Source organism: Hippocampus comes, unplaced genomic scaffold, assembly GCF_001891065.2.
Source record: "Hippocampus comes isolate QL1 unplaced genomic scaffold, H_comes_QL1_v1.1 scaffold104, whole genome shotgun sequence".
NCBI lineage: Eukaryota > Metazoa > Chordata > Actinopteri > Syngnathiformes > Syngnathidae > Hippocampus > Hippocampus comes.
In genome coordinates this window covers 2,868,853-2,880,620 of record NW_017806072.1, presented here as the reverse complement: position 1 = coordinate 2,880,620, position 11,768 = coordinate 2,868,853, and the positions used below count along the sequence as shown (strand labels likewise).

Genomic DNA, 11,768 nt, shown 5'->3' with positions numbered 1-11,768 from the left:
TATATATATATATATATATATATATATATATGTATGTATATTTTATTTATTTATTTATTACATATATATCATACCGGTATATCACCTTTATTGTTTTTTAACGAAGAACAAAGAAAAGGCTTCCTCAGCTTTCACTTCCTTCAGTCTCATTTAATAGCAATAAGGAGAGTAATGTGGATTAACATGGCTCCCATTTATTGGCTTGTTTGTGTGTTTACTCATGTATGGCAGGCCTGTTTTCCCCGCCCCCGCTGGCTGTCATAATGTTGGCCCGTTACACCACCACCATCATCATGTCAATGGGGAAGTTTACACATGAGCCCATACGAATTCAGCCTTCTTGATTGCAAGTGCATCAGTACATTATGCAGATGAGTGCGGGTAAAACAAGCCTGAGATCTGGCTTAGCTTTGCATGCCGTTTGGGACAGGGACATGAGTCATTTCTCTTCAGAGACAGAAAGTATTAGTAGGCATTTAAAAAGGTTTAGAAACACTTCCAATTGGCATAATTTTACATTTAAGGTTTTTCACACACTACAGTACATCTTTTCACTCACTCCCACATTAGGTTGAAGAGTCGACAATTTTTGTCTTCACAGAGATGAACTTTTGTCATTTTGACACTATTACAGTGATATACAGGAAATATCCATCCATCCAGCCCTTATCTGATCTGCTTATCCTCACGAGGGTCGTGGGTATGCTGCAGTGGAGCCTATCCCAGCTGTCTTCGAATCACAGGGCACATACATAGACAAACAACCATTCGCGCTCACAATCACATCGAGGGACAATTTAGAGTGTTCAGTCAACCTACCCTGCGTGTTTTTGGAATGTGGGAGTAAACTGGAGTACCCGGAGAACACTCACTCAGGCACGGGGAGAACATGCGAACTCCACACAGGTAGCCCAAGGCCGGGATCAAACCCAGGACATCTGCACTGTGAGGGTAGATGTACTAACCAGTCACCCACAGTAAATATAACATTTGTTAAATTCTCAATCAATTATTTACTTGTAATTTACAGAACTGCACAGTATAATATTGAGCTTTGTGTTGAGTTGTCACATTTTTATAAAACAAAAATGGCAATAAAACAAGACAGTATAGCATCCATGCTCCTTCATTCATGCTTGATTTAAAACAAAACATTATTGGCTTTTTTGAAGTGAGACACGTTTATACGGTTACACCCAATCAAGTGTCGAGTGAATAATATTGCAAAGATTACCAACATAAATGTTCAATACAAAGAGTAATGATTTCCATTTATAGTGTCAAATCCACATTGTAGATGCCCATGAAACTTACATCGTCATAAAAAAAAAAAAAAAACAAAAACAGTGTGATCTCTCATGCTGGATAGATTAATAATGAAGAAAATCTAAACATAAATAAAGGGACATTTTCCTGATCAAGCGATGTGAAATGTGGAAAAATATTTGTATGTAATGGTAATCTGTTCTCAGAGCACTTACTGTAAGTATTTGCAATTTGAGTTTAAACTAGCATGCCATTTGTCGAAAACAAAATGCCGAATGTCTACAAACCAACAGCAAGCGCCGACGAACTGGGCTTGTGCAGACAAATGCATGCATATACTGCATGTATGCACTTGTCAATGCTTCCGCTTATCTACCATCTCTGCATTAATGTATGTGTTTAGAGACTCCCCAAATCTATATGGAACCAGTATCATCGACAGTCATCTCTATTACCAGTGGCAAAAGTAATACATATGTGCCATGTATGCGGCTCTTTGGCTGGTTCAATGCGGCTTTCACATGACACGCATCGAAAACGCCTCGGCAGTAGCGCTGCCATTCAAACAATGGCGCTAAATACACACAACTAACTACGTCAGCCTATCATCAATCCCGTTACTTGATTGACATAAAAGGCAACCAATCAGATGACAACTGAATCACCGGATTGACATACAGGGCAACCAATCAGATGACAACTGAATCACCACTCATACGCAAACAATGGTGCTTAGCGCTAAGCGCTAAGCTAGTCAGCTTTAAAGGTAGGGGTGCCCAATACATCAATGCGATCGACCCGGAGCCAGCGGACTGGTCCCAAGTCAAGCGTTGGGAGGAGGCGTTTGGAGGGGGGAGGCATAAGGTGGGGGGGGCATAGTTAGTGTGTTTCGATTTCGCTCGTCTTCAGTGAAGTTCCGGCTTTCGCTCGTCTCGGTGTCTGTGCGTGCCTGCGTATGTGTTTTATAGACCAGGGGTTGGCTACCCCTGGTCTATAAAATATTTTCTTATGTCTAGTAAATCATTCTTTTTTTCCCCACAAAAGTAAGATGATGTTTTTGGTCAGCAGTGTTTTTTAACTGAAGCGAGAGAGGCCTGCATTTCTCTACATGTTGTCCTGGGCTCCTTTGTGACCTCCTGGATGAGTTGTCGCTGTGCTCTTCGGGTCATTTCTGATGGCCGGCTGTTTACCACAGTTCTTGTTTTTTCTTATCAGTGGATATTCACTTGAACCATAGTTTGATGGTGTCCAAAAGCTTTAGGGATGGCTTTTGACCGTTTCTGGACTGACTGATTCCTCTTACTTTATTTCTCACCTGTTCTTGAATATTTTTGGATCGTGGCATTTGGTTGCAGTTTCTTGAGATCTTTATGCCAACTTCATTTTGCCGGACAGGTTTTTTTTTTTTTTAAATGTGTTCTTGATTGAAAAGGTCTGGAAATAATCAGACTTGTGTTGGGTGTGGTCAGTAAATATTAACTCAGCTTTCTGAAAAAATGTGATTGATGAGCCAGTGAATACATGACTTAATAAAGAGGGAAATGACATTTTCACCCAGGGCCAAGTAAATGTTAATAAGAATTTGAGAAGGAGGCAAATACTTTTTCATAGCACATACACATAGGCCAGGGATGAACAAACAAAACATTGTCAGTACCCAGTGCATGTTTTCATGTTGCGTGTGTTTTAGAGTGTCCGGTTTCGGTTGGCGGGATAATCTGAGCAGAATTAGGGCTGAGGTTGGGACAGATGCCACAGGGCTTGCATGCCTGGTGTCACGTGATGTAAGCACTGAGGGAATATTCTTCCTCACCAGGGAATTATGGTTTACATGTACTGCAAACATATTAGTCACTGTACACCGTCATGTCAAACGCCCCTGAAGTCATTCAAGTTTGAATTAAATCAAAGCTTTCTCGCACTACTACTGGCTGTCTTCTCTGTGTGAAACCTCAGTCGCCTTTCAACACCCAATTTTATCAAATATCTGGTGTCATTTTCTTCAGCTTTTCGGGGCTTTCTTGGCATGTATATTCCAACAAAAAGACCAGTGTCATCAAGAGGCATTAAAAGAACAGAAAGGAAGAGGAACAAATACACGTACCTGTCACGATAGTTATTATATTGACAAGACAAAATGGACACGATACTTTTATCGGACTCGATAAATGGTCATTCACATCTGTGTTTGTTTAAATACGATCAGCAATATTCACCTGCGCTGCTTCACTGTCTCCTCTGTTTCTCACACACACACGCACGCACGTTTATTAAAAACGGGGATTATGTTGCGGTGTTACTTTTTCCACATAGCCAGAGTGACACCGTTGTTTATTTGAGCAGTCAGCGCAACAGGTGGATAAATTATCACAATTATCATGTAGCTTAATGGGCCACCGTGACTCTAGTCACTTGGCGCAATGCTGTTGAGAACAAACGGGTAAGTTTCAACTTGTGTCACAAACCATCCACACACTTACAATTTAAAAACACCCAAATCAACTTGGCACAGGGAATAAAAGTGGTATTTCATGGTCCACACACTTACAATTTAAAAACACCCAAATCAACTGGGAATAAAAGTGGTATTTCATGGCGAGGTATGTGACCACGTATCACGATACGTGGTCACATATCATCAGTGTTGTATATTAATTACTGTGTGCGAGGGATGTGGGTGAGGGGAATGAGGTTTGAAGCTACTGTTGCAAATGTTGCTTTTATAAGCTTAATTTTTCTTCTTTTTCCCATTTCATATGTTATTTCAACAACAACTTTATTAGTGAGCAAATCTTTACTAGATATCAAGCTTTGTGAGGTGATTCGAAAACAGCAATTGTTTCACATGGCCTTCAATCCATCCATCCATCCATTACTCCATACATCCATTGCAGTGATTTCCAACCTTGATTGAGCCAAGGCACACATTTGTTCGGCAAATATCACGTTATTTTGAACAATGCTAAGGGTATTCGAATGGTCACAAACCAATGGGCTCACTTCCGATTCAGTGACAGTGTGAGTGTGAATTGTATTTGTTTTTTGTCCAAAGTCAGCTGGGATAAGCTCCAGCTCCCTTTGACCCTGAAATTGGCGAAGGAGTCGAAAACATGGAAGCACAGATGAATGGTTGGATAAAACATCCATCCATCCATCCATCCATCCATTTTCTGATCCGCTTATCCTCACAAGGGTCGCGGGGGGTGCTGGAGCCTATCCCAACCGTCTCCGGGCAGTAGGGAGGGGACACCCTGAACCGGTTGCCAGCCAATCGCAGGGCACACACAGACGAACAACCATCCACGCTCACACTCACACCTAGGGACAATTTTGAGAGTTCAATCAGCCTGCCATGCATGTTTTTGGAATGTGGGAGGAAACCGGAGAACCCAGAGAAAACCCACGCAGGCCCGGGTGAACATGCAAACTCCACACAGGGAGGCCGGAGATGGAATTGACTTGAAGTGCCTCTGCACTGTGAGGTCAATGCGCTAACCACTGGACCACCGGGCCGCCTGGATAAAACATTGCATGCACAATTAATTATGGTTCATTCTCCTACGTGGGACAAATAATTGGGGTGGGGAGACTGAAGAGCTGTGTTGAAGCTACAGGCTACTGTTCATGTACTTGTACTGTATTTCATGACACTGTATCGACATCTGTGTTTATGTTCTTGACATATCAGTGCAGCTCCTTTATGGACCAAACGTGAAATTAAGTCGGCGTTACGGTTTTATTTTTGGAGCACTGAGCCTGCACACTTGTCACTACACTTTGGGGTTCATTAAAATTTGTGTGGAGTCCTCCCACTTTGAAAGTGACTTTTCCACTTCATTGCAGTCATTGTGGTATTGATGGGCCCAGCATGGTCGTGACGAGCACATCATAAAACCCCAAACTGATGCGGGGAGACAATAATGTGTGGCCACGGCCCTGGCCCTGCCCGCAGCCCTGGCACACTGTGAGACAGACCCTCTGTCCTTCCTCAAGAGCTCAACCAGCCACAAAACGGCGGCTTAGAGAACACAGCACCAAGAAAAGGCACAATACACGGGCACCTCCAAATGTCAGTTTGCACCTTTGCAACCCTCCTATGTTCATTTGGAAGCATGCATGAGAATATTTTCGAAAGTACTCACCCGCAGCTGGTTTCCAAAAGACTGTCTCCAACCTGAAGAGAAGCCATACCAAAATCTGCTATCCTGATGTTATTCTTTTCATCGAGCAACAGGTTCTCTGGCTTCAGATCCCTGTGGCTGAAACAAGACAGACGGAAGCATGCCGAAGTTAATGAGACATGAACACAATTCACAGGCGTTCTACAAAGTAAGTAAAGGTGAAGGGATGAAGGCGGTTGAACAAACACCAGAGGGTCACGTCCATTCTTGCAACTCAGCACCCTCACCCTTTAGCGCACGGACCCCTGCTTGCTGCATCACCTGCTCCTTTCATTTAACTCATGTACAAACCAGAGGCTCCCACCTCAAGGCCGGAGTGCTACACAGTGTGACAGCCCCCTACTGTGCCCTTTTCTTCTTCCATTTCCCTTCCCACTCCTCCAGGAATCCCATTCCTTTCATCTCGCAGACAGCCATCAGCAAACTGGCCGAGTAAAGCACACCAAGGGGAGCCTGCCACAGAGGTGAAGTTCATTAGCTGCCATTTATTATCACTAAACACAGCAAGGGGGTCCTATTACCTTCAATGAAAGAGCCCACCGGAAAAAAAGACCAAAAAAAAAAAAAAAAGATTGTCCTGCTTGTGTTATTGCATTTCTGTGTTCAATTGGACAGCTGTTTAAAGAGTCAAGCTATTACAAGAATTACTGTACATTATAAAGGGCCCAAGAACCCTGCCTTATTAGCAGAGGCAAATGCTGAAAACCAGCTTTAACATTAACATTTATACCTAATCCGTCATTCGTACCTACAAATGAAGGATTTTAATTTGAAGAATTAAATGTTCAGGATGGAGCGAGCCTCTGAGTAGCAAATGTGCCATCCTACAATTGTTTACGAAGAGGTTTTCGTCACCATTAGGTTGTACAGACCTTGAGGATAACACATACTGACTTAAAAGCAAGCGCACTCAGGTTTTTGAACTTATGTCGTAGTGTACGCGAGGGTTCTTCTGGATATAAAACGTCTACAATATTAGCGGTTTAAATATTGCAAAAATTACACTGTCGGGAAGTGATGTATTCTGTCATTCATTGCCTCGCACCAGAACTACGCACGTTGTTCTGCATGAATAACAAAGTTGGCGAGGGAGAGAAAACATGACCTGAATATTTTTTCCAGTTCAAACTGTGTAATTTATACAACTGCACTAGATTTCCACGGTGTTTACATTTGAATGGAAAAGAAGGGTGGCCGAAAAAAAAAAATCAATAAAAAGGCTGTTGTTGTGAAGCAGCGTTCACAAATATATTGCTCAGTATTGATTTACCATTTTAACTATAATGTCAGAAATACTGTGATGTTATTTTGAGGCTATATCGCCCACCCCGAGCGTACACCATCTTTCACTGAACTATATCCTATTGAGTGGCATATGACAGATAGGTAGCCTCATAGGTAGCCTTTTCAGCAAACAAGAGCCAAGCTCAGTTAAGAATTAAGTGGTCTATCCTTCTAGAATGATATAACCTGCAGAAATGTATCCCGTTACGTTTTTTTAGAAAATGCATAAAACTCAATGCTTAGTTGTCTGCCTTTTGGTTGACGGTACAGAGACAGTCAGCAAGAGAGAGTAGGGAGAGAGCTTTCTATATTGTATCATTATTCAGGTTACTATTTTAAGTCAATATTTTTAGATTTTGTTATCTTTCTATCTTCTCATTTGAAACCATGCAATCACTCTAAACTCTAAACTGGGCATGACAGGACTACATGGTTTACTAGTTGCAAAATGTCACTATATGATGAGGAGATGAACCAAGGAAGAGGAGGAGACTGTTGGTTTACTCCAGAAACATGCATTCTGTCAATATGTATGTTGAGGGGTTGCTGTATAAACGGAAGTTGGCAGTGGCTTCTGTGCTGCACTTATCAGGTATCGTTAACTCGCAGACAACCTGCACATGGTTTGGGAGTGGCAACCCACCCCAACCCTCCGCTGGTCGATGCACAGCTCCCCTCCACCCCCTCCAACCTTTACACTTTTGGCAAAGAGACGGAAATGTACAGAAATTCATCAGAATGTCACCAAGTATACTTTCACCGCTTGAAACAAATGATGTCGGAAGGAGAACATCTGTACACATTTGCCTTTGGACATTGCAACATCACAGCAGACATTTAACCTCATATGGCATCAGATGCTGTGCAGCTTGTTCCCTATCCTGAGGGATTAGCTGTCAGGTGGTTTTGCATCACATTGGCACGCTGTAGCCGCTTTCATACTGCATTCAGTGTAAATTGGCTTATTGTGCAATTTACTCGCTTGTCCCTTTCAGACATAAAGGGGGAAGTCAAGTCAAAAATGTTCTGTACAATAATAGCTTGCGAACGTCACATGACAACATGCAGAAAACGGGTGAGCCGTAATAGGTCGTCACCTGAGCCCTTTGGCACTGTGATGTCATTTTCCTTCGACAGCAAGTGGAAGCAGTCCCAGCAGAGATTGATACTGTGGAGAACTCTTTTGATGTGACTATATGATATCAATCTGGATCTTGACATCTTAAGAATAGGCTAGAATAGAAAGGAAACTAATGTTGTGTACTATAGTATGATGACAATTATGTCATATTAACATTGGGGTAGAACTGTATTTTGACTGTAGAGAATGCAACTATCATGACCGGCGAAAGAAAATGTGTTTAAAAAAAAAAAAAAAAAAAAAGAAAACAGGGTTGTCAAACTGTGGCCTGCAGGCCACTTACAGCCTGCTACATAATTTCAAGCACCACAACGTGTCCTGTAACTTTTGTTGCATCACTTGGCCATTTTTCCCTCATACGGGTTATTTGTATGAGAAAAGTAAAATAAACAATTGAATAGAGTTAAACTGTATTTTTAAATCATTTGTATTTCTTTGTGTAACGATAACTGGTTAATTGGTTAATTATAAATAACAGAATTAAAATTACAATTACAAGAAAACATATTTAGTTTTAATATGTACTTTGTATTAATTTCATCAAATAACTGGTGTGGTAATTTAATTAAAATTAATTAATAATAATTATAATAAAACCTTGTCCATCTTGTCTGTTTCAAAAATCAAATCCTCAAGCACTACAAGCCTGATTTAATAATTTTTTTCTGCAAAATTTCCACTGGTTTGAATTTTGGCTAATAGATTTCTGTTTGTTTGTTTTCTCCTCTCTTAACAGTATTTATCATAAAACTTCCTTGCTTGGTGGCTTAAGTTTATCCCTTAAGAGCCTACAGTGACACCAGTGTAACAAACACTTTGAACTCCCCAGTTTCTTTGTTTTAAAACTTTATGTGACTTTATAATAGCTTTGATGGCTGTATTGCCCAAGAGGGTGGCCAAAGTTCTTTGGTGTTTAACAATACATCAAATAGCTCATGAATTTCTAAGTACTCTCTGACCATCCGTTCAAGATACAAACAAGCACACTAAATTGTGATCTGAAAGACCCGTAAACATTGCTTTATTCAGCGTGGGATCACAGCTCAAACATACGCGAAACCGAAATAGCCTCAAGAGGTGCATCCAAACAAGTAACATGACACAAATGAAATCATTTACTGACAGTGTCAGAGAACAAAGTGCATCACAAGGGATGTAGAATTATTGGTTGGTGGGTATCTATAATGTGATAATGTGATGAAGTGTCTCCCTAATGAGACATTAAAGTGTCACAACAGCACCTTCCTCCTGTAATCTCAGCTATACAGCAAGCCTTGCACAAATATGCTGTTTTAGCTTGATGTAAAACTCTTGACTGCTTACTCTGTTGCCTACCAGAAATATGTAAGCTGGTAGCCTACTCGAAAAGACTGAATGAATGAAATATGATGGTAAGAAACTAAACACAGCACAGGAAAAAAAGAAAACATCAATATTATTCATGTTTGATGGTGGTTGAATTCAATAACAGCTCTATGGTGAGTTGTACCAGTTGTATGTGTTGTATATCTGCATGCTGTCTCAGCAAGGTTAACATCACAGCTAATCTGCCATAATTCTTACATTCTAAGACCAAGTGGCTGTGATCACGTGCATGCACACACCATTTTGTACTGGCCTCGTCCTCATGGAGATCATTCAACTAAATAGTTCTGCCATACTTGTGATTTTTCCGCACTATAAGGTGCTTCGGAGTATAAGGCCTATTTTAAAACTGTTTTTAGATATAGCACGCACTGCATTATAAGGCGCATAAAATAGAACCTTTAATAGTGGCTGAGGTTGCACAATGCATTCACTAGATAAAATACACTACAATACAGCGCTCTCTCTCTCTCTCTCTCTCTCTCTCTCTCTCTCTCTCTCTCTCTCTTGCTCTTTATATATATGTAGCGCTTTCACAACCGCTGCAGCGGTATCAATGCTCTTTACAGAACATTTAAAAGACTATGTCCATGAAATCAGAATATTGATCCATATATTATATAAGGCACATCAGATGATAAGGTTTACTTGCAGCTTTTGAGAAAATTGAATGCTTTTAGGTGCACAATATGGTGTGTAAAATATGCTATAATTATAATTTCCAAAATGTTTGTTCCTCATCCAAAAGCAAGTCATATTCGTGTATTTGACAAATTTTGCAATTATAGTTGCCTTTTTTTTTTTGAATCAGATAAAGTTGAAGTTGTATTCTGAGCTGCGTGCATCATCAGTAATACAGTATCACTTGAAGCTAACACTAAAAGCTGAAACCATGCTGTTACCATTACCATACTCGAGTGGAGCTTTTAACATCATTATGACTTGAAATGCACCCTTTCAGCCTACAGCACATCTTTCTGTCATCCTTCTGAATTTATCTTTAATTTCCTTCTCAAAGAGTTTAGGTTTCTTTTGACCCAATTAAAAACGTGCTCTCCAAAAAGGCTGTGGGCTCTGCTTCAATCAGTTGCTGAGAACCAGCCCGGAATTTCATTCCTTGCAATAGTGCAGGTAGACAGGAAGATTTGTCGTATCATACATAGTCAAATATCAAGAGCATTAAATACAGTCAGAAATGTATTGAAATATGAATGCACACATAAATAATTACAGTAAATCTCCATGAATAAACTTGCAGAAAAAAGGACAGTGGCTGAATGCACGTCAGAGAAAGACGTTACAAGACGACACCGAAAATTGGGACCAAAAAGACACGCAAAATTACAAGTGCATTTCAATACGACTTTCCCGATTACACACTTAAATGATGATTGTTCCTCTTTGTGCGCATGGTATCAAAGGTGAAATAGAATACATACACCTTAGCAATTGCCAGACGGAGTAATCATGATACTAATTACCAAGAGAGGGGGTAGTCACTCTGTGTCATATATGGCATGTAACAGTCCCTGATGTTGGCATAGACTCAATGATCCAGACCACAATAGACATTGTGGGATATTACAGAGGTTTCTTAATTGAGGGCCGCAGGACATTTGGCAGATTGTTGCTGTAAATGCAGACTGACTTGAATGTCAAATCACTAATGCATGTGCCAAATAAGATAAGATAAGATAAGATAAGATAAGAAAACCTTTATTAGTCTCGCAATGGAGAAATTCCCAATTCACAGCAGCAAAGTTATGAAATGAAGTTGTAAGGGAGGTGAGGAATGGGGTTGACTCTTGTCTGTTTTCCTTTTTTATAATGTGTGTAGCTCTGGCCCGAGAGGTCTACAGTAGATGGAAGATGGACATGCCAATGCTTGTGGATGACTTAAATGCAACAGGTGAATCATGCATTGGTCCCATCAAGTCAATCTCACCTCTCTCGGATGTAATTAGGGAGTTGGATTTTGGGGAACAGCCATTCTTCCCCACCCAAACACACACAAACTCAGTTATTATTTAACTCACACATATAGATAGAGTTGATAACTGACTCACAGGTGCCATTACGAAAATAACATGGTGACAAAGCTCTGATCAGGTTGTGGCCGTGGTGGAGTCTGTCGTTGATGCCTGTTCTTTTTCTCTAATTGGTTTGGGGGTTCAGAGTCATGAAAATGCATAACACGGTCGAGGAAAACTCTGCATGACCAACATGTGACAGTGTGGGAGGACAAAGTGACTGGGGAGCATCGAAAATGTGTGTTGTTGAATCTCTTGACCTTGGAGTGATTGTCAGAAGCTCTTCACAGCAGTGACACTGACCAAAAAAAAAAAAATCAATACAAGCCTTTCTGCTCATAGTGGAACACAAACATTGTGTTCTGGGGTTGTGATAGGAAGTTGATGCAGACAGAGTAACCGTGGGAGCCAGATTGTACCAAACCGCTCTTGCTTAGGAAGAAAAAAAACAAATCAAATGCACTACACACACGCACGCACGTGTGTGTGTATATATATATA

The 11,768-nt window shown here is 40.7% G+C and overlaps 1 protein-coding gene across 3 annotated transcripts in view; it reads right to left on the bottom strand.

Annotated features, from left to right (window-relative positions):
- The window catches only part of brsk2a (BR serine/threonine kinase 2a), a 182,463-nt gene that overhangs the window by 35,090 nt on the left and 135,605 nt on the right, over nucleotides 1–11,768 (bottom strand). For all 3 annotated transcript variants that reach the window (XM_019894134.1, XM_019894136.1, XM_019894135.1), the window contains exon 5: nucleotides 5,409–5,525. In XM_019894134.1, the coding sequence (XP_019749693.1) occupies nucleotides 5,409–5,525 (117 nt within the window). The remainder of the gene's footprint in view (nucleotides 1–5,408; nucleotides 5,526–11,768) is intronic.